Source organism: Bufo gargarizans, unplaced genomic scaffold (genome assembly GCF_014858855.1).
Source record: "Bufo gargarizans isolate SCDJY-AF-19 unplaced genomic scaffold, ASM1485885v1 original_scaffold_896_pilon, whole genome shotgun sequence".
NCBI lineage: Eukaryota > Metazoa > Chordata > Amphibia > Anura > Bufonidae > Bufo > Bufo gargarizans.
In genome coordinates, this window is record NW_025334747.1 from 237,708 (window position 1) to 262,420 (window position 24,713).

The following is a 24,713-nucleotide window of genomic DNA, read 5'->3' on the forward strand; positions in this document are numbered from 1 at the left end:
ATTTATATCATGAGCCATGGAAAATATAAATGAAATAGCAATCTCTTGCTGTAAGAAAAATGTAGCTGAGGTTTTGGGGAACAGAATCCCCAGTCTTTGGTGTTCTATGGGGGAGGGGGGCTTATCATATTAGAATGTTAGCGGGTGTGGTCTACACAGGGATATGCACCAAGTTCTCAGTTCAATGCCCATTTTAACACACAATATGTTACAAGTATCCTTACATATATGCAGTTCAGTGAGTGGCAAAAACTAATCCCGATACAAGAATGTCAGTCCAACTTATTACTAATTAGTAGGTTACGAAAAAAACAGCATTAATTTTTTTTTTTTTACCATTTATCTGTATCCCTGTTTTACAGCAGTTTTTTTTTCTCAGCGCTAAAACTGGGACAGTGAAATGATTATGAACTGAAAGTTCTTATAGAGGTTGGGTGGCTTTGTTTCTTGCCCATAGACAAGTAGAGGAGAGATGGTGGTGGTACAAATTAAGTGGTCACGGCAGCATCTTCATTTCTGAGATCCAGATAAACTGAAGGGACTGATTCTGAACCTTAGAAACCCAACTGCTTTTTGAGGTAGAAATGAATGTGGGTTGCTGTCTAGTCCTCTTCAGATTCATGTGAGGAGGCCTCTTCTGTTTCTCCCTGTAAGAAAGAAAGAGCAGATGGATTAAAAATGGCAGAGCCTGCTACTCTTTAGCCAAACTAGTCATGTAAACTAGAGAAAGCAGTTACACATCGCAAAAATGGAAAAGGACAACGTAACAGCTGTCCTAGGTGTCCCAAAAAACTAGACAAAAAACTCCCAAAGCAATAAGTGGGTAAGTACGGTAGTAACAGTTTTAACTCAGCAATGGCAGCTGTTTGCATCACTTGTAACTAAAGCGGTTTTAGGGTGTTTTTTAAATTGAGGGGCATTTATTAAAGGGTTTACGCTACAACTGTGGTGTAGCAAAGTCGCAAATTATGGAGACATCATATGTATGCCATAATGTGCGACTTTTTAGGCTCCTCAACATTTTTCAGAAGTGGAGAGGAAAGGGGCAGGGTTTAGAAGGAGGGAAAGGGCTGTTGGAAGTTATAGCTGAAGTTTGCGCCAATCCCTGGCTGGCGTAGGGCACAGATACGCCTAACTAAGATTAGGAGCATCTCACGCGAGCACAGAGAGAGAGAGAGATCAAGTCTTCATAAATCTCCCCCTCTGTTTTTTTCTAACATCATATATTTTGTCTACATTGTTTTCTGGAGGAAAAACCATCCTGCCAGATGAGACATGTTGGCCAATAGGAAATCATAAAATGCGCTACAAACAATGCGTTTTTTTGTTGTGGCATTTTAAGACAATTTCTTGTTTGTTTGTTTTTTTTTTAAACCACAGCAAGCTCTGGGTGTGGTGTAAAACATGTATGTATGAATGAATGCATGAATTTTGTGGTGCTTTTTACAAAAAAATAAAAAAATTGGCAAGAAAAAAAAATATATAAAAATGTGTGAGTTGGAACATAATAGGGCCATTTTAAGGCACATAATAAACTGGAAAAAGGTAACCTTTTCATGTGAGGATGAAAAGTACAGGGCCTGATAGTGGAAAGGACAGTGTATATATATATATATATATATATATATTAGGGCTGCACGATATGGGAATTTTGTGCGATTGCGATTAGGGCCCTAAAAATTGCGATAACGATATGCGATGCGATATTTTAAAGGAATTGTGCTAGAGGTCTATTTGCTTGGATTTTCCCATATGAGCCGCTGACGCGGCTGGGTATGACATAGTTATGGGGGATCTGTGGATGACGCTGTGTTGTGGGGGATCTGTGGAGGGTGCTGTTATATGGGGGATCTGTGGAGGACGCTGTGTTGTGGGGGATCTGTGGAGGACGCTGTGTTGTGGGGGATCTGTGGAAGACGCTGTTTATATGGGGGATCTGTGGAGGACGCTGTGTTGTGGGGGATCTGTGGAGGACGCTGTGTTGTGGGGGATCTGTGGAGGACGCTGTGTTGTGGGGGATCTGTGGAGGACGCTGTGTTGTGGGGGATCTGTGGAGGACGCTGTTATATGGGGGATCTGTGGAGGACGCTGTTATATGAGGGATCTGTGGAGGACGCTGTTATATGAGGGATCTGTGGAGGACGCTGTTATATGGGGGATCAGTGGAGGACGCTGTTATATGGGGGATCAGTGGAGGACGCTGTTATATGGGGGATCAGTGGAGGACGCTGTTATATGGGGGATCAGTGGAGGACGCTGTTTTATGGGGGATCTGTGGAGGACGCTGTTATATGGGGGATCTGTGGAGGGCGCTGTTATGGGGGACCTGTGGAGGGCTCTGTTATGGGGGACCTGTGGAGGGCTCCGTTATGGGGGACCTGTGGAGGGCTCCGTTATGGGGGACCTGTGGAGGGCTCCGTTATGGGGGACCTGTGGAGGGCTCCGTTATGGGGGACCTGTGGAGGGCGCTGTTATGGGGGACCTGTGGAGGGCGCTGTTATGGGGGACCTGTGGAGGACACTATGGGGGACCTGTGGAGGACACTTATGGGGGACCTGTGGAGGACACTTATGGGGGACCTGTGGAGGACACTTATGGGGGGACCTGTGGAGGACACTTATGGGGGACATGTGGAGGACACGTATGGGGGACCTGTGGAGGACACTTATGGGGGACCTGTGGAGGACACTTATGGGGGACCTGTGGAGGACACTTATGGGGGACCTGTGGAGGACACTTATGGGGGACCTGTGGAGGACACTTATGGGGGACCTGTGGAGGACACTTATGGGGGACCTGTGGAGGACACTTATGGGGGACCTGTGGAGGACACTTATGGGGGACCTGTGGATGGCACTGTTATAGGGGATGTGTGGAGGACACATAGGGCCAGGAGGGGGGCCAGCTTAAGACATATAGCATCTTATGCTGGTCCCCCTCATGTGTCCTAAACTGGGCACATAACTGCCCTTTGTGTGTAAAGTGTTTTACTAGTGTGTGTGTGGGGGGGTGAAACACTCTCTTTCCTAACAGGTCCGGCCTCTGTACTCACTATGAATGCAATGCACTGCAGTGAGCGGCAGCGAGGTGGCCGGCCGGCGCGTGACTGACGTCACTTAGTAACGCTCATGCTTCCTGAAGTGGGAGGAGCGTTACTAAGTGACGTCAGTCACGCGCCGGCCGGCCACCTCGCTTCCGCTTGCTGCAGAGCATTGCATTCAGAGTGAGTACAGAGGCCGGACCTGTTAGGGGAGAGATTGTTTCACCCCCACACACACTAGTAAAACACTTTACACGAGCTGGCCGGCCGGCGCCTGACGTCACTTAGTAACGCTCCTGCTTCCTGAAGTGGGAGGAGCGTTACTAAGTGACGTCAGTCACGCGCCGGCCGCCACCTCGCTGCCGCTCGCTGCAGAGCATTGCATTCAGAGTGAGTACAGAGGTCGGACCTGTTAGGAGAGAGATTGTTTCACCCACACACACTAGTAAAACACTTTACACGCAAAAGGCAGTTATGTGCCCAGGGCCCCTTAAATAATCGCGGCATTTTCCGGTCGGCCAAATCGCCATATCGCATTTGCCGATTATCGCGATTCGATTACTTTTTCGATTTATCGTGCAGCCCTAATATATATATATATATATATATATATATATATATATAAATATATGTCACTTATGGGTGAATAAACCCATCCTTTTTACCATAATTTTGAATTTTGGAGTGCTGCTCTGCTTTACAGTTTCATATTTTGGGTAAGCCTTTCAATTGGAGCTAGCACCCATTTTCAATACTGGTTGGTCATATTTTCACTATATATATATACACACACACACATACATACACACACACACACACACACACACACACACTACTCACAAAAAGTTAGGGATATTTGGTTTGTGGGTGAACTTTCAGAATTAACCTAAAATGCACTCTAACCTTTATAGGTGAACTTAGTGTTTTGAATGCAAATGTCCAGTTCAATGGACATAAAATCATAAACTGCTGTACGGGTACACAGCAGGGTGCAGAAGGAAAGGAAGGCAGATTTTGCTGGACTGTTTTTTTGACACCATGTCCCATTTGAAGTCCCCCTGATGCAGCCCTAGAGTAGAAACTCCAAAAAGTGACCCCATTTTGGAAAGGTGGCAGTTTTGTTGGTACTATTTTAGGGTACATATGATTTTTGGTTGCTCTATATTACACTTTTTGTGAGGCAAAGTAAAAAAAAATAGAAATGATGAAATTTCATCTCCATCTGCCATTAACTCTTGTGGAACACTTAAAGGGTTAATAAAGTTTGTAAAATCAGTTTTGAATACCTTGAGGGGTGTAGTTTCTTAAATTGGGTCACTCTTTGGAGTTTCTACTCTAGGGATGCATCGGGGGGGGGGGGGGGGGGGGCTTAAAATGGGGCATGGTGTCAAAAAACCAGTCCAGAAAAAAACTGCCTTCCAAAAACCGTATGGCCTTCCTTTCCTTCTGTGCCCTGCCGTGGGGCCATACAGCAATTTACAACCACATTTCTGGGGCATTTCTGTAAACTACAGAATCAGGCAATAAATATTGAGTTTTGTTTGGCTGTTAAATCTTGCTGTGTTACGGGAGAAAAAATGTATTAAAATTGAAAATTTGCCAAAAAATAGCTGTTTTGTCACCGTTTTTATTATTTACAATGTTCATCTGACAGGTTAGATCATGTGCTATTTTTATAGAGCAGGTTCTTACGGACGCAGCGATACCTAATATGTATACTTTTTTTTATTTATTTAGGTTTTACACAATATCATTTTTGAAACAATAAAAAATCATATTTTAGTGTCTGCATAGTCTGAGAGCCATAGGTTCCCCCCCCCCCCCGATTGTCTTATGTATGGTATTATTTTTTGCGAGATGAGGTGACTGTTATATTGGCACCATTGTGGGGGGCATACGCCTTTTTGATCGCTTGGTGTTGCCGAGGGAGCTCCCTACCTGTAAACCCCTTCCATACAGCGGTCCCTACGGATTGGAACTACACAGAACGTACCTGTACGCCCCGTGTCCGTAAGTACCAGGACATCAGGGCGTACAGGTACGCTCTTTGTCCTTAACAGGTTAAATGTATTGATATTACTGTTTTCCAGCCGTATACATAGTTTTATTTGCATTTATTTTAGTGCCTGGATGTAGCAGGCAGGCAGTGCTACAGATTGTTAGTATCTGGTAAGGCTAGGTCTACACGACGACATTTGTCGCGCGACATTTTGTTGCACCAATGTCGCGCGACAATTTTTATAATGGCAGTCTATGGTGTCGCACTGCAACATGCGACATGCTGCGACTGCGACGCGACAGTCGCAGAAAATCCATTCAAGATGGATTTTTCTGCGACTGTCGCGTCGCAGTCGCAACATGTCGCATGTTGCAGTGCGACACCATAGACTGCCATTATAAAAATTGTCGCGCGACATTGGTGCAACAAAATGTCGCGCGACAACTGTTGCGCCCTATCTGTCGCGCGACTTTTTGTCGCGCGACAAATGTCGTCGTGTAGACCTAGCCTAAGGGTACCCATAGCAATATTATACTATGCAACATTAGTAAATGCCTTGTATCAACTTTGTCTACAATGATGAATGCTATTTGCAGAAGTTAGACAACCATTTTAAAGGTCTTTTTCATACAAATATAATGAATGTAATATGTCCACATGCTGTCCCTGTATACAATGAGCTGCACATAGAAAGCACATCGGCCTCAAGGGGTTCATGTTGAAAAATTAATATGCACTATTCTGGTCCATAGCTCACTGAACATGGACCTGAACACCATTACAACAGTCACTAGGTCCATCTCCTACGAAGATATACTGACCGACTTGGTGTATTAATGTGAATAATGCCTAAGGGCTAATGCAAATGACCGTATGTATTCTGCAAAAAACGGATACGCAAGAAATACTGATGACGTCCGTGTGCATTCTGTATTTTGCGGAACATAGCAGCTGGTCCCTGATAGAATAGTACTATTCTTGTCCATATTGCGGACAATAATAGGACATGTTCTATTTTTTTGCGGAACGGAAATACAGACATACAGAAACAGAATGCACACAGAGTAAATTCTTTTTTTTGTGTGGACCCATTGAAATGAATGGTTTCGTATAAAAAAACAGAACGTACACGGAAAGAATATACGTGCGCATGAGCCCTAATTCTGATAGCAATATGTGGGGGAAGAGGGCAGCAACTACTCTGTGCTTAGTTAAGATTCATCGAGCAAGCATGAAGGGGTGGTTTAACCCCTTCATGACCCAGCCATTTTTTTTGCAAATCTGACATGTGTCACTTTATGTGGTGATAACTTTAAAACTCTTTTACTTATCCAAGCCATTCTGAGAATATTTTCTCGTCACATATTGTACTTCATGATAGTGGTAAATTTGAGTCAAAATATGTCATTATTTATTTATAAAAATAAAATAGAAATACCAAACTTACAAAAAATTAGCAATTTTCTAAATTTTTATGTCTCTGCTTTTAAAACAGATAGTGATACCTCCTAAAATAGTTATTACTTTACATTTCCCATATGTCTACTTCATGTTTGGATCATTTTGTACATATTTTTTAGGATGTTAGAAGGCTTAGAAAATTTCCAAAACCCAATTTTTAAGGACCAGTTCAGGTCTAAAGTCACTTTGTGGGGCTTACATAAAAAAACCACCCATAAATGGACCCATTTTAGAATACTCAAGGTATTCAAAACTGATTTTTACAAACTTTGTTAACCCTTTAGGTGTTCCACAAGAATTAAAGGAAAATGTAGATGATTTTGGCAGATTTTCAATTTTAATCCACTTTTTTCCGCTAACAAAGCAAGGGTTAACAGTCAAACAAAACTCAATATTTATTACTCTGATTCTATAGTTTACAGACCCCCCCCCCCCCCAGATTTGTGATCGTAAACTGCTGTACGGGCACACAGCAGGGTGCAGAAGGAAAGGTGCTCCATGTGGTTTTTGGAGGGCAGATTTCACTGGGATAATTTTAAGTTGCCATTTCATATTGGAAGACCTCCTGATGCACCCCTAGAGTAGAAACTCCAAAAAAGTGACCCCATTTTGGAAAACTATGGGATAAGGTGGCAGTTTTGTTGGTACTATTTTAGGGTACATATGTTTTTTGGTTACTCTATATTGCACTTTTTGTGAGGTAAGGAAACAAAAAATAGCTGCTTTGGCACCGTTTTTGTTTTTAGTTTTTTTACAGTGGTCATCTGACAGGTTAGATCAAGTTCTATGTTGATAGAGCAGGTTGTTACGGACGCAACAATACCAAATATGACTATTTTTGGTTGTTTGTTTCAGTTTTACATAATAAAGCATTTTATGAAAAAAATTATTTTTTAGTGTCTCCATATTTTGAAAGCCATAGTTTTGGGTCTTATGTAGGGCCTCCTTTTTTTTCTGTATAAGATGAATGTTTTATTGGTACTTGTAGTAATTGTAGTAATTTATTGGTAATTGTAGGGTGCATATGACTTTTTTAACGCTTGGCATTACACTTTTTGTGATGTAAGGTGCCAGAAAATTGCTTTTTTGACAAAGTTAACCCCACCTGAGGGGTTAGATCATGTGATATTTTTATACAGCAGGTTGTTACTGACATTTGTTACGGATGTGGCAATACCTGATATGTATACTTTTTTATTTATTTAAGTTTTAGACAATAAATTTTTGAAACCAAAAAACATGTTTTATTGTCTCCATATTCTGAGAGCCATATTTTATTTTATTTTTTTGCCTGATTGTTTTATGTAGGAGCCGACGGTTTGATTGGTACTATTTGGGGGGGAATACGCCTTTTTGATCGCTTGATGCGGCACTTTTCGTGATGTAAAGTGCCCAAAAAATTATTGTTTTAGCACATTTTTATCTTATTTTTTCTACGGCGTTCAGGTGAGGGGGTGGATTATGTGATATTTTTATAGAGCCAGTCATTACGAACGCGGCAATACCCAACATGTCTGGTTTTCAATTTTTTTTATATTCTTTTTTTACAATCTTATGTGTTTTATTTAGGGAAATTTAATTTCTTTTTATTTGAAACTATATCTTTTTTATTATTACTTTTTATTATTGTACCACTATGGGACTTTAACTTCTGGGGTCTGATCCCCTCTACAATGTATTACATCCTGTATTGTAATACATTGCATGTACCCTCCGCATATCGCGGTCAGCTTTGACTGAGGCATACAAGGGATTAATACACTGGCATCAGTGTTTTCACTGATGTCAGCATATGCAGCAGGGGTATGGCTGTCAGTGACTGCTGGGTCCGTGTCGCTGATCTGGCGGGCACAGCTCCTGCACCTACCCGATTAGCCTGCCGGCGCTGGTCCTTAAGTGACGTCCACCAGCTCCGTACATGTACGCCAGGAGTCCTTAAGGGGTTAATGGAGTAAAAACTGATCTGTTGACAGAATGTTACAGAAGAAAAAAAAACAACAAAAAAAAAACCAAAACGCTTCACCAGCATTGTATGTTTCAAAGCAAACTGAAAGAACAGATAAAACTGAGTGGGCTGATCTAGTTGGCAATAAAACTATATGGTGATAAGTGTTTTAATCTCCATAGATGTGTCAGCTATGTAACAATGAATACTTGTTCTAGACACCAACAGGAAACAAGAGAGGAAATGTAGCATATGTGAGACTGGCATGAAAACCCAGATTAGTGTCAAACAGAGGTATAGTTCTATATCCATTTCATTGGTTCTATATCCATTTCATTGTGTGTGTGTATATATATATATATATATATATATATATATTTATTTATTTTATTTATACGGACATACGGATGCGGACAGCACACGGAGTGCTGTCCGCATCTTCTATGTCCCCATCGAAGTGAATGGGTCTGCACCCGAGCCACAGAAAATGGGGGGCACTTGTGGGACATTACTGTCCGTAAAGGAGGCACTACTGGCCATAAGGGGGGCAGTGAAGGACATTACTGGCCATAAGGGGGCACTGAGGGGACATTACAGGCCATAAAGGGGGCACTGGAGAGACCTTACTGGCCATAAAGGGGGCACTGGGGGGACATTACTGGCCATAAGAGGGGGCACTGGGGGGACACTACTGGCCGTAAGGGGGCAGTGGGGGACATTACTTGCCGGAAGGGGGGCACTGGGAGACATTACTAGCGATAAGGGGGGCACTAGAGGACAGTATGGGGGAAAATTACTACTGTGCAGCATATTTCTACAGTGGAGGAGTAATTACTATGTGTGGGGAAATTACTATATGGGGCAGTGTGGGAGAAAATTTGTATGTGAGGGCAGTGAGGGGGGAAATTACTACTGTGCGGCAGTGTGGGGGGAAATTACTATGTCAAGGCAGTGTGTGGGGGGAATTCATCTAAGGTTTTATTGTTAATACTGAAAAGAAAATGAAGAAAGAGTATAGTTGTCATGAGTAAGGACTATTATGTTTTTTTAGGTCCAAAACGCGTAGAACCTGTACGCTTTACCCTGTATGTGGAGATTTTAACGTTGGAATAAAGTGACACATTTTTCAGAAGCTGGATTTCTCAATTTTTTGTCTACAATTCATGTCAGCTGGGTCCGGGCTGTGTCTGTGCTTCTGAGTGGCCGAATGCAGGTGAGCGCTGTTCAATTATCTTTTTCCACTGCTGTGTTTTGGACTGCATGCCCTCCCTGCCGGTGAAAATATTCAGTGAAACGTTTGTCTCCCGTGTTTGGTCAGCTTTGCGATCCTTTGAAGAGATGCAGGATCGTATTCATAAAATAGACGCCATTTTTTATATGTCTGACCAAACTTCACAGGAAAACTTGGATATTAAAGCCACCATGTCATCCCTTGAAAAACTTCCAACTAAGGCCTCTTTCACACGACCGTTTTTTTTTTCCGTTTTGCGGGCCGTTTTTTGCGGTCCGTATACGGAACCATTCATTTCAATGGTTCCGCAAAAAAAACGGAATGTACTCCGTGTGCATTCCGTTTCCGTATTTCCGTTTTTCCGTTCCGTTTAAAGATAGAACATGTCCTATATTTGGCCGCAAATCACGTTCCGTGGCTCCATTAAAGTCTATGGGTCCGCAAAAAATGGAATGCATACGGAAATGCATCCGTATGTCTTCCGTATCCGTTCCGTTTTTTGCGGAACCATCTATTGAAAATGTTATGCCCAGCCCTATTTTTTATATGAAATTACTGTATACTGTATTTGCCATACGGAAAAACGGAACGGAACAACGGAACGGAAACGGAACCACAACGGAAGCAAAAAACGGAACAACGGATCCGTGAAAAACGGACCGCAAAACACTGAAATGGACATACTGTCGTGTGAAAGAGGCCTAAGGAGATGAGGACTTGGTGGGATCTAACATCCCTACAAAGATATGTGGATAAGGCCTCATGCACACGGCCGTTGTTTGGGTCCACATCCGAGCCGCCGTTTTGGCGGCTCGGATGCGGACCCATTCGCTTCAATGGGGCCGCAAAAAATGCGGACAGCACTCCGTGTGCTGTTCGCATCTGTTGCTCCGTTCCACGGCCCCTGCTAAAAAAAGTATAACATGTCCTATTCTTTGCGCGCTTAATTGCAGATGGCACGCGGACCGCTTCAGTTTTTTTGCAGATCCGCGGTTTGCGGACCGCAAAAAACGGCACGGTCGTGTGCATAAGGCCTAAGGGTGTGATCCCACGAGGACTGAGAATAAGAAAAAAAAAACAACAGTTAAGGTACTTTCACACTAGCGGCAGGATGGATCCGACAGGCTGTTCACCCTGTCGGATCCGTCCTGCCGCTATTTCGCCATGCCGCCGCTCCATCCCCATTGACTATAATGGGGACGGGGGGGGCGGAGCTCCAGCGCAGCACGGCAGTTCGTGGTGAGAGGCCGCCTAACTAAAAAGTCAGACATGCAGTACTTTTAGTCCGGTGGCCTTTCGCCGTGCACTGCTGTGCTGCGCCGGAGCTCCGACCCTATCCGCATTATAGTCAATGGGGACGGAGCAGCGGTCTGGCGAAATAGCGGCAGGACGGATCCGACAGGGTGAACAGCCTGTCGGATCCGTCCTGCCGCTAGTGTGAAAGTAGCCTTAGGCCTATTGCACACGGCCGTTTTTTTTTCCCGTTTACTGGCCGTTTTTTTGTGTTCCGTATACGGTCCGTATACGGAACCATTCATTTCAATGGTTCCGCAAAAAAAACGGAATGTACTCCGTATGCATTCCGTTTCCGTATTTCCGTTTTTCCGTTCCGTTTTAACATAGAACATGTCCTATTATTGTCCGCAAATCACAGTCCGTGGCTCCATTCAAGTCAATGGATCCGCAAAAAAAACGGAACACATACGGAAATGCATCCGTATGTCTTCCGTTTCCGTTCCGTTTTTTCTGAACCATCTATTGAAAATGTTATGCCCAGCCCAATTTTTTCTATGTAATTACTCTATACTGTATATGCCATACGGAAAAACGGAACGGAAAAACGGAACAGAAACGGAAACACAACGGAAACAAAAAACGGAACAACGGATCCATGAAAAACGGACCGCAAAACACTGAAAAAGCCATACGGTCGTGTGCAATAGGCCTTAGGCCTCTTTCACACGACCGTTTTTCTTTTCCGTTTTGCGGGCCGTTTTTTGCGGTCCGTATACGGTCCGTATACGGAACCATTCATTTCAATGGTTCCGCAAAAAAAACGGAATGTACTCCGTGTGCATTCCGTTTCCGTATTTCCGTTTTTCCGTTCCGTTTAAAGATAGAACATGTCCTATATTTGGCCGCAAATCACGTTCCGTGGCTCCATTAAAGTCTATGGGTCCGCAAAAAAAACGGAATGCATACGGAAATGCATCCGTATGTCTTCCGTATCCGTTCCGTTTTTTGCGGAACCATCTATTGAAAATGTTATGCCCAGCCCAATTTTTAATATGAAATTACTGTATACTGTATTTGCCATACGGAAAAACGGAACGGAACAACGGAACGGAAACGGAACCACAACGGAAACAAAAAACGGAACAACGGATCCGTGAAAAACGGACCGCAAAACACTGAAATGGACATACTGTCGTGTGAAAGAGGCCTGAGGCTGAGTTCACACGGGCGTGACAGATTAGGTCCGGATGCGTTCAGGGTGCGTTCAGTTAAACTCGCACCATTTTGCAAGCAAGTTCAGTCAGTTTTGGCTGCAATTGCGTTTAGTTGTTCAGTTTTTTCCGCGCGGGTGCAATGCGTTTTGATGCGTTTTTCACGCGCGTGATAAAAAACTGAAGGTTTACAAACAACATCTCCTAGCAACCATCAGTGAAAAACGCATTGCATCCGCACTTGCTTGCAGATGCAATGCGTTATTAACGCAGCCCCATTCACTTCTATGGAGCCAGGGCTGCGTGAAAAACGCAGAATATAGAACATGCTGCGATTTTAAAGCATTGCAGAAGTGATGCATGAAAAAAAATGCTCATGTGCACAGCCCCATTGAAATGAATGGGTCAGGATTCAGTGCAGGTGCAATGCGTTCACCTACTGCATTGCACCCGCGCGGAAATCTCGCCCGTGTGAACTCAGCCTTAGGCCTCTTTCACACTACAGTTTTTTGCGTTCCGTATACGGTCCGTTTTTTGCGTTCCGTATACGGTCCGTATACGGAACCATTCATTTCAATGGTTCCGCAAAAAAACGGAATGTGTTCCGTATGCATTCCGTTTCCGTATTTCCGTTTTTCCGTTCCGTTGAAAAGATAGAACATGTCCTATATTTGGCCGAGAATCACAGTCCGTGGCTCCATTCAAGTCAATGGGGCCGCAAAAAAAACGGAACACATACGGAAATGCATCCGTATGTCTTCCGTATCCGTTCCGTTTTTTGCGGAACCATCAATTGAAAATGTTATGCCCAGCCCAATTTTTAACCCCTTAAGGACCGGGCTCATTTTCACCTTAAGGACCGGGCCATTTTTTGCAAATCTGACCAGTGTCACTTTAAGTGCTCATAACTTTCAAACGCTTTGACTTACCCAGGCCGTTCTGAGATTGTTTTTTCGTCACATATTGTACTTCATGACACTGCTAAAATTGGGTCAAAAAAGTTATTTTTTTTGCATAAAAAAATACATTTTTTACCAAAAATTTTGAAAAATTAGCAAATTTCAAAGTTTCAGTTTCTCTACTTCTGTAATACATAGTAATACCCCCAAAAATTGTGATGACTTTACATTCCCCATATGTCTACTTCATGTTTGTAGCATTTTGGGAATGATATTTTATTTTTTGGGGATGTTACAAGGCTTAGAAGTTTAGAAGCAAATTTTGAAATTTTTGAGAAATCTTCAAAATCCCACTTTTTATGGACCAGTTCAGGTTTGAAGTCATATTGTGAGGCTTAGATAATAGAAACCTCCCAAAAATGACCCCATTCTAGAAACTACACCCCTCAAGGTATTCAAAACTGTTTTTTCAAACTTTATTAACCCTTTAGGTGTTCCACAAGAGTTAATGGCAGATGGAGAAACAATTTTGAAATTTCTATTTTTTGGAAAATTTTCCAATATAATAAATTTTTTCCAGGAGTAAAATAAGGGTTAACTGCCAAACAACACTCAAAATGGGTTGCCCTGATTCTGTAGTTTGCAAAAACACCCCATATGTGGTCGTAAACTACTGTTTGGCCGAACGGTAGCACATAGAAGGAGGGGAACACCATATGGGTTTTGGAAGGCAGATTTTGCAGGACTGGTTTTGTTTATACCATGTCCCATTTGAAGCCCCCTGTTGCACCCCTAGAATAGAAATTTCAAAAAAGTGACTCCATCTAAGAAAGTACACCCCTCAAGGTATTCAAAACTGGGTTTACAAACTTTGTTAACCCTTTAGGTGTTCCACAAGAGTTAATGGCAGATGGAGAAACAATTATGAAATTTCAATTTTTTGGAAAATTTTCCAATATAATCAATTTTTTCTAGGAGTAAAACAAGGGTTAACTGCCAAACAACACTCAAAATGGGTTGCCCTGATTCTGTAGTTTGCAAAAACACCCCATATGTGGTCGTAAACTACTGTTTGGCCGAACGGTAGCACATAGAAGGAGGGGAACACCATATGGGTTTTGGAAGGCAGATTTTGCAGGACTGGTTTTGTTTATACCATGTCCCATTTGAAGCCCCCTGTTGCACCCCTAGAATAGAAATTTCAAAAAAGTGACTCCATCTAAGAAAGTACACCCCTCAAGGTATTCAAAACTGGGTTTACAAACTTTGTTAACCCTTTAGGTGTTCCACAAGAGTTAATGGCAGATGGAGAAACAATTATGAAATTTCAATTTTTTGGAAAATTTTCCAATATAATCAATTTTTTCTAGGAGTAAAACAAGGGTTAACTGCCAAACAACACTCAAAATGGGTTGCCCTGATTCTGTAGTTTGCAAAAACACCCCATATGTGGTCGTAAACTACTGTTTGGCCGAACGGTAGCACATAGAAGGAGGGGAACACCATATGGGTTTTGGAAGGCAGATTTTGCAGGACTGGTTTTGTTTATACCATGTCCCATTTGAAGCCCCCTGTTGCACCCCTAGAATAGAAATTTCAAAAAAGTGACTCCATCTAAGAAAGTACACCCCTCAAGGTATTCAAAACTGGGTTTACAAACTTTGTTAACCCTTTAGGTGTTCCACAAGAGTTAATGGCAGATGGAGAAACAATTATGAAATTTCAATTTTTTGGAAAATTTTCCAATATAATCAATTTTTTCTAGGAGTAAAACAAGGGTTAACTGCCAAACAACACTCAAAATGGGTTGCCCTGATTCTGTAGTTTGCAAAAACACCCCATATGTGGTCGTAAACTACTGTTTGGCCGAACGGTAGCACATAGAAGGAGGGGAACACCATATGGGTTTTGGAAGGCAGATTTTGCAGGACTGGTTTTGTTTATACCATGTCCCATTTGAAGCCCCCTGTTGCACCCCTAGAATAGAAATTTCAAAAAAGTGACTCCATCTAAGAAAGTACACCCCTCAAGGTATTCAAAACTGGGTTTACAAACTTTGTTAACCCTTTAGGTGTTCCACAAGAGTTAATGGCAGATGGAGAAACAATTATGAAATTTCAATTTTTTGGAAAATTTTCCAATATAATCAATTTTTTCTAGGAGTAAAACAAGGGTTAACTGCCAAACAACACTCAAAATGGGTTGCCCTGATTCTGTAGTTTGCAGAAACACCCCATATGTGGTGGTAAACTACTATTTGGCTAAACGGCAGGACATAGAAGAAGGGGAACGCCATATGGTTTTTGGAAGGCAGATTTTGCTGGACTGGTTTATTTACACCATGTACCCTTTCAAGCCCCCTGATGCACCCCTAGAGTAGAAACTCCATAAAAGTGACCCCATCTAGGAAACTACGGGATAAGGTGGTTGTTGTTTTGGGACTATTTTTGGGGTAAATTTGATATTTGGTTGCTCTATATTACTCTTTTTTGAGGCAATGTAACAAAAAAATTAAAATCTAAAATTGTTTCTACATTCGCTATTTAGTTTTGTGGAACACCTAAAGGGTTAACATAGTTTGTAAAGTAACTTTTGAATACCTTGAGGGGTGTAGTTTCTTAGATGGGGTCACTTTTTTGGAGTTTCTAGTCTGGGCTACATCAGGGGGGGCTTCTAATGGGACATGGTGTCAAAAAAAAAACTGTCCATCAAAATCTGCCTTCCAGAAACCGTATGGCGTTCCCTTCGTTCTATGCCCTGCCGTGCGGCTATATAGCCATTTACGACCACATATGGGGTGTTTCTGCAAACGACAGAATCGGGGCAATAAATATTTAGTTTTGTTTGGCTGTTAACCCTTGCTTTATTACCGGCAAAATGGATTTAAATTGAAATTTTGCCCAAAAATAGGTGTTTTGGCACCGTTTTTATTTTATATTTTTAACACCGTTCATCCGAGGCGTTTGGTCAAAAGTTATTTTTATAGCGACGACTTTTACGCACGCGACGATGCCCAATATGTATGGCTCTCAGACTTTGGAGACACTAAGCAGGCATCCTAAAACTGCGGCCCTCCAGATGTTGTAAAACTACAATTCCCACCATGCCCTGCTGATGGCTGTAGGTTGTCTGGGCATGCTGGGAGTTATAGTTTTACAACATCTGGAGGGCCGCAGTTTGAGGATGCCTGCACTAAAACTAATATTTTTGGGGGAAAGAAAAATAGTTTTCGTGTCTCCAAAGTCTGAGAGCCATAGTGTTTTATGTTCTCTAGTGAACTGTTGGGGATTATAAAAATTTAGTACTCCATGGAAGTGTGATACTCCCTGAAGCAATCGATAACGCAGAGGCCCGGATGATCGGGGCACGTGTCGCACTGAGTGGTGGTGTCCTTCCGTATCCCCCTCCTGCGACACACTCTGCACTTTTTTTGGGTTCGTCCCTTCTTTCCAGTATGGGGGACCACACCTGGAAAGTGTTGGCCAGGGACGATCCGGGCGCCTCCAGTTCCCGAGGTACTCCGGCCTGCTCTTTCCCGGTCCGAAAAGATCAGGTCCTTGAGGACTGCCTCATAGAATTGGAGGAATGTCCCTGTGCTGCCAGCGCTTCGGGATAGTACAAAAGAGTTGTACATGGCAACCTGCACCAAGTAGACCGCAACTTTTTTGTACCATGCCCGGGTTTTGCGCATGGCGTTATATGGCGTGAGGACTTGATCCGAGAGATCAACTCCTCCCATATACCGATTGTAGTCGACGATACAATCGGGCTTGAGGACCGTTGCCGCGGTACCTCGCACAGGGACTGGGGTGGTGCCGTTACCGTGGATTGTGGACAGCATAAGGACATCCCTCTTGTCCTTATACCTGACCAGCAACAGGTTTCCACTGGTAAGTGCACGGGTCTCACCCCTGGGGATAGGTACCTGGAGGGGGTAGGCAGGGAGGCCGCGCTGATTTTTCCGCACGGTCCCACAAGCGAACGTAGATCTGGCGGCAAGGGACCTGAACAAGGGAATGCTGGTATAAAAGTTATCCACGTACAAGTGGTAACCATTATCCAGCAGTGGGTACATAAGGTCCCACACGAGTTTCCCGCTAACACCCAGAGTGGGGGGACATTCTGGGGGTTGAATACGGGAATCTCGCCCCTCGTACACACGAAATTTGTAAGTGTACCCTGAGGTACTCTCACAAATTTTGTATAGCTTCACGCCATACCTCGCTCGCTTTGTGGGAATATATTGGCGGAAACTGAGTCTCCCCTTGAACGCAATGAGCGACTCATCAACCGCGACCTCCCTTCCAGGTACGTAGGCCTGCTGAAATGTGGCCCCAAAGTGATCGATGACAGGCCGTATCTTATACAGCCGGTCATAGGCAGGATCACCTCGGGGTGGACATGCTGCATTATCGGAATAATGCAGACATTTCCGGATGGCCTCAAACCGGGAGCGTGTCATGACCATACTGTACAGTGGGGTCTGGTACAGGACGTCCCCACTCCAGTATTGCCTGACACTGGGTTTTTGGACTAGACCCATATGCAGCACGAGGCCCCAAAATGTCCTCATTTCGGCTGCACTGACCGGCGTCCAGCCACCGGGTCTAGCCAAAACTGAGCCTGGGTTTTGAGCGACGAACTGTTGGGCGTACAGATTCGTCTGCTCCACCATCAAATTCACCAGTGGGTTACTGAAAAAAAACCTAAAATAGTCAATTTCAGTAAACCCCACTGTGGGAATCTGGATTCCAGGATTGCCAGCGAAATCCGGAATCTCAGGCTCAAAGTCCACTGGGGGACACCAGCTAAGTTCATCGGCAGGGGTCTCCGGTGAACTTATTTGGTGGGCCGGGAAACCAGTACGAACCCCAGGGCGGCTCGTACTAGGGTGGGCCACAGGATCCCTAGCATGTGCGGCCCCTGGCTCCGCCTGGCGGCGTCTCCGCCGCCTTGGTGGCTCATCGTCATCCGATGATGATGAGGAGGATGCTGATGATAAGAGGAATGTGGGGTCATCCTCATCCTCACTGGGGCTCTCGGAGTCGGAGGCAATCTGGGCATATGCCTCCTCGGCCGAGAACACCCGGCGGGCCATGGGTGTGTGTGCGTGTAGGTGTGCGTGTGTGTAAAACTTTATTATATGTGCGTGTGTGTGGGGGCAACGGGTGTTCGCGTACTAAAAAAAGGAAAAAAGGGCAAGTGTTAGGAAAAAAAAAAAGTTGCTGATTAGCGGTACAACGCTGATCAGCGGTGGGGCAGGCGATGCGCTAACAGTGGACGGACGCTAAAAAGTGCCGACCAGTCAGCGAACGCAGAAAAAAAAGTGGTGGTGAGGGGGCTAGTGGTGGTGGTGGGGGGGGGGGGGTTGGGGGGAGTGGTGGGGGGATGGGTGGAGGGGGTGGGGGGGCTGGTGGTGGTGGGGGGCTGGTAGGGGGGGGGCAAGTGGCAGGGGGGGGTCTGGGGTCTGATAGATGGATCAAAAAAAAAGTTTTGTGTAAAAGTTAAAAGTTTTTTTTTTTTTTTTTCCTAACTAACTTTTCCCTTCTTTCCCTGCCTAACGATGCCTCTCCCTCACTGACCCTAACCTACCTGGGTGGCGATGGGTGCAGGAGGGTGATGGATGGCGATTAGGGGGACACAGGAGCTGGTGCTGGACGATGCTGCCGGGTGCTCGTGCAGAACAGGAAGAGGAGGGGAGAGAGGAGCGCAGGAAGTTTGAATCTCGCGCCTCTCTCCCCTGCACCAATCAGCACCCTGGACAGCAGTGTTCAGCACCAGGGCCAGCACCGCCTCCTCAAATCCTCGGACTGCGATTGGTGGTGTATAATTACGCCACCGATCGCAGTCTTTTTCCGGTTCATCGGGTCACCGGACACCCGAATGGACCGGAAACGCAGAAAACCGCAGGTCTGAATTGACCTGCGGTTTTCTGCGATCGCCGATACGGGGGGGTCAAATGACCCCCCCCTGCGTTGTTACGGGATGCCGGCTGAATGATTTCAGCCGAAATCCCGTTCCGATTAACCCCCGCGGCGCCGGAATGCCGATTTTAAGTCAGGACGTACCGGTACGCCCTTGGTCCTTAAGGACTCGGGAAATAGGGCGTACCGGTACGCCCTGTGTCCTTAAGGGGTTAATATGAAATTACTGTATACTGTATTTGCCATACGGAAAAACAGAACGGAACAACGGAACGGAAACGGAACCACAACGGAAGCAAAAAACGGAACAACGGATCCGTGAAAAACGGAACGCAAAACACTGAATGCAACATACTGTAGTGTGAAAGAGGCCTTAGGCTGAGTTCACACGAGCGTGACAGATTTGGTCCGGATGCGTTCAGGGTGCGTTCAGTTAAACTCGCACCATTTTGCAAGCAAGTTCAGTCAGTTTTGGCTGCAATTGCGTTTAGTTGTTCAGTTTTTTCCGCGCGGGTGCAATGCGTTTTGATGCGTTTTTCACGCGCGTGATAAAAAACTGAAGGTTTACAAACAACATCTCCTAGCAACCATCAGTGAAAACGCATTGCATCCGCACTTGCTTGCAGATGCAATGCGTTATTAACGCAGCCCCATTCACTTCTATGGGGCCAGGGCTGCGTGAAAAACGCAGAATATAGAACATGCTGCGATTTTAAAGCATTTCAGAAGTGATGCATGAAAAAAAACGCTCATGTGCACAGCCCCATTGAAATGAATGGGTCAGGATTCAGTGCAGGTGCAATGCGTTCACCTACTGCATTGCACCCGCGCGGAAATCTCGCCCGTGTGAACGCAGCCTTACTTAGGCCTCTTTCACACGACCGTTTTTTTTTTCCGTTTTGCGGGCCGTTTTTTGCGGTCCGTATACGGTCCGTATACGGAACCATTCATTTCAATGGTTCCGCAAAAAAAACGGAATGTACTCCGTGTGCATTCCGTTTCCGTATTTCCGTTTTTCCGTTCCGTTTAAAGATAGAACATGTCCTATATTTGGCCGCAAATCACGTTCCGTGGCTCCATTAAAGTCTATGGGTCCGCAAAAAAACGGAATGCATACGGAAATGCATCCGTATGCCTTCCGTATCCGTTCCGTTTTTTGCGGAACCATCTATTGAAAATGTTATGCCCAGCCCAATTTTTAATATGAAATTACTGTATACTGTATTTGCCATACGGAAAAACGGAACGGAACAACGGAACGGAAACGGAACCACAACGGAAGCAAAAAACGGTACAACGGATCCGTGAAAAACGGACCGCAAAACACTGAAATGGACATACTGTCGTGTGAAAGAGGCCTTACTCTGAAACTTTTTTTTAAGAGTGGCAAGAAATCCTTTCTAGCTGTTCAACTAATTTGATGTGATTAATCATCAAGTATGAACAGCAGGCATTATTGGAGTGAGGAGATAAAAATTACCCAGGACTTGTTGCGTCCATATGTTGAAAAAACTGTGTTTTGTGAAATAGACGAAAAATTAAAAGAGAACCTTAATCAGTTGGAGGCACATTTGGCACAGTATAAACGAAATAAGTTTGGGACAGATGTACTGGACTATAAAACTAAGGCTACATGCACACGAAAGTTGTTTGTTACCGAGTCTGTTCCGTTTTTTCTGCGGATAGGATGCGGACCCATTCATTTCAATGGGTCCGCAAAAAACGCGGACAGCACACCGTGTGATGTCTGCATCGGTATGTCCGTTCTGTAGCCCCGCAAAAAAAAATTGTGCGTGTCCTATTTTTTTCTAGTTTGAAGACAAGGATGGGCATTATTACAATGGATGAAGAGTAAAATTGAGGCGTCTCTCTATTGACAAAAGGATGGAGTAGGTGCTCTATCCAAACAAGGCGTACCCAACGCTTGTGGTGAGGAAATATAGGTAAAAGTAGAGGGATGGCACTCAACACCTGAGGTGTATGGAAAAATAGTATTTAATAAGGAATAGCTGATGTTAGAAATATATCAAATATAATGGCTGTATATGTACATAATTAGATAAGTAAGTACATGATGGTAATAGAGATAAAAAGATAAAAAACACAAATATAAAAAATACAATTAAAAATATGAGTGAAAAATATGAAAAATATGAGGGTGGTTAAATGTCAATTCAATTAAATCCTGCTGGAAAAAAAAGGATGACTCCTGCTGGAAAAAGAAACAGACAATCTGCTGAAAAAAAGTATTTTTCTTATATTGTAATTACCAGTGATATGGTGGCCAATAATATCCTGGTACAGTGTCAATGATGTGGAATCCTGTTGGGAGAGAAAGGTGCTCCTTCCTATAAAGGTCTAATTCATATATCCCAAGATTTTGGGTTTAAAACTCAATCCAATTCTGGTTTCGATTATTTGTTCACAGATCCAGTGTTGGTGGGCTGTGGAATAAAGACTGCTTAGTAAGCAGGTACGTTACCCTCCTTGCGGCTGTTGATGCGCTGATCAGCGGCTCCTGTCCGGGCGGCGATGTCCACGTGTGCCGTTCCCGCTCGCTGGTATCTCCGGCCGTTGGTTGCTATTAGGTGTCGTCACTTCCAGTGACGTCACCTGCGTTCCTCGGATCTCCCGCTCAGTGCTGATGGAGCTTGCCATGTGGAGGCTAATGGCGGGAAGTGGAGACGCTGTAGCTTTTTAGGAGGGAAGTGGATAGATAGCTCCGGAGCTCATCTGTAGTTGTGGGATCCTTCTTATTCGTTGCTAGCTAGATGTCATAGGCTTACTCAATGCCCCATACGCGTTTCAGAGCTTCCTGCTCCTTCATCAGTGGGAATGAGTAGCCTATTTCTTTCCATCACGCAAAGAACACTTCCCATCATGCAAATATTACATTCCTCTAGTTAGTACTTCCTTCTAAATATGACAAGAAAGTATAACAGCTTAACGCAACTCCTAGACTGTACATTATAGACTGCAACCACTCTCCTGCGTTATGACCGGATATAAAATCATTGATAGCACCATCCGCCTATTATAATAAAATGAAGGTCATTCATTTTCATTCATTTTTATTTATTCTAATTCATATTTTTTATCTGAACCTTCATGCACTGATATATATAAATATATCTTCTATTTCTATATTATATAATTTCATAATTTTATTCCATCTTTATATACGTTTTTTGTACCCGACTAATTGTCCACTCATTATGTTGGATTATACATCTCATTGCTTCCATTGAAGATTTATTACACAATTTATCCAAAGAAAAGAAGAAGAGAGAAGAAAGAAAGAAAAATAACTTTTTTTAAACAAACTTTTGACCACTCCCATATCTGAAAATAACTTTAACCACTCCCATATCCACTAATTGGACCCAATCAGATGCATATATATTCCCAAAAAGAAATAGGCTACTCATTCCCACTGATGAAGGAGCAGGAAGCTCTGAAACGCGTATGGGGCATTGAGTAAGCCTATGACATCTAGCTAGCAAAGAATAAGAAGGATCCCACAACTACAGATGAGCTCCGGAGCTATCTATCCACTTCCCTCCTAAAAAGCTACAGCGTCTCCACTTCCCGCCATTAGCCTCCACGTGGCAAGCTCCATCAGCACTGAGCGGGAGATCCGAGGAACGCAGGTGACGTCACCGGAAGTGACGACACCTAATAGCAACCAACGGCCGGAGATACCAGCGAGCGGGAACGGCACACGTGGACATCGCCGCCCGGACAGGAGCCGCTGATCAGCGCATCAACAGCCGCAAGGAGGGTAACGTACCTGCTTACTAAGCAGTCTTTATTCCACAGCCCACCAACACTGGATCTGTGAACAAATAATCGAAACCAGAATTGGATTGAGTTTTAAACCCAAAATCTTGGGATATATGAATTAGACCTTTTATAGGAAGGAGCACCTTTCTCTCCCAACAGGATTCCACATCATTGACACTGTACCAGGATATTATTGGCCACCATATCACTGGTCATTACAATATAAGAAAAATACTTTTTTTCAGCAGATTGTCTGTTTCTTTTTCCAGCAGGAGTCATCCTTTTTTTTCCAGCAGGATTTAATTGAATTGACATTTAACCACCCTCATATTTTTCACTCATATTTTTAATTGTATTTTTTATATTTGTGTTTTTTATCTTTTTATCTCTATTACCATCATGTACTTACTTATCTAATTATGTACATATACAGCCATTATATTTGATATATTTCTAACATCAGCTATTCCTTATTAAATACTATTTTTCCATACACCTCAGGTGTTGAGTGCCATCCCTCTATTATTACAATGGACCCTGCAAAAAAAACGGATCATCAGTTTTTTTACAGATCCGCAATTTGCGGACCGCAGAACACATACGGTCGTGTGCATGTAGCCTAATACTGTCTATTCTTAGCCAGAGGTAAAACAGAGTACACCTTCATCCATCCTAAACAAAAAAATACGCTAAAAAAATAAACACCCCACCAGAGTCTCGTTCACTTCTACTGAGCAGGAATCTTCAGACTCCACTACAGACATGGATAATATTCCTACAAGGCCTCAGATGTTTTCAACTGACACTTCTTTACCAACTACCTCTCGAACAAAGAGGACTTACAAGTTATAAATTTATCCGCAACTACCGGTATATTTTCTGAAGAACAATTAAATGTCTTGAAGCGAGGTCTCGCTTTTTCTCCTACATATCATTTCAATCTGTATAAAACCATCATAGATGTTAACCGTCTTGCACGGAACCTAACTGTGAAGAAGCACTTCTCAACAATTCTTGAAGAAGTACCTGATAATTAACCTATTCAGGTTATGAGCTAGATTATGATGAAGTGCATTTCTCAATGGACTTTGAGAAACTGATACAAGTCTCTAAGGCTACTTTCACACCTGAATCAGGTGCGGATCTGTCTGCACCTATAATGCAAACACTTGCAATTGTTCAGAATGGATCCGTTTGCATTATGAAGAACAAAAAAAAAAAAAAATATATATATATATATATATTGTGTGGTAACCAGATATAGAGTGCCTGCCTATCTATTATTCACTATAGGGACATTATTTCTAGTGGGGTCACTATTTTTTCAGCACTACAGTACCTGGGGCATTGGGGAGCACCACGGGCACAGTATTGGGAATGGCAGCAGGATGACATTGTTGGGACACCAGGATGGGGGGGTTGATGGAAAAATTTAAAAATCTAACAAACTCTGTAGAGACGAGATGAGGCTGAAAGAATTTGTCATGAAGGTCTGGGTCAAATGGAGGAGAAAAGGAAAGAGAAGGTCTATATGACAGTAGATGTCACTGGATGTAATAGGTATGTGGTGTTGTATTCACCTATATGTAGTGCTGGCTCATTACTGTGACCTGTGTCTCATCTTCTCCAAGTCTTTTTTCTATTAATTATAATTGTATATATTTTCAATTTGGCGACTAAAAATTTAATCTGGCTCCTAAATTTTTCAGTTTAGGAGCCAATGGTTCATGTTTATTATTTTTTAGTCTGGAGCACTGCATAACTTGTTTTGGGTGATTGCCCCTCATCAGTGCAGAGCAGAAACTGTGCTCATGGCAAGGACCTGAGCTTGAAATGCTACCTGTACCACAAGCCACACCACAAAGGCAGCTGGAGATTAGTGAGATAAACAAGTGGCTCAAAAACTGGTGTAGTTTAAGTTTCTGGAAAACTGGGCCAACTTTTCTGTCAGCTACAGGTTCGATCATAGGGATGGACGACACAT

General features: G+C 43.5%; 1 protein-coding gene across 1 annotated transcript in view; it reads right to left on the minus strand.

The window, feature by feature from the left end:
• Nucleotides 1-461: 461 nt before the first annotated feature.
• LOC122924212 (high mobility group protein HMGI-C-like) overlaps nt 462-24,713 on the minus strand; it is a 184,610-nt gene continuing 160,358 nt past the window's right edge. Inside the window, exon 5 of the mRNA XM_044275131.1 lies at nt 462-647. Coding sequence (XP_044131066.1) covers nt 603-647 — 45 coding nt within the window. The 3' untranslated portion in view covers nt 462-602. The remainder of the gene's footprint in view (nt 648-24,713) is intronic.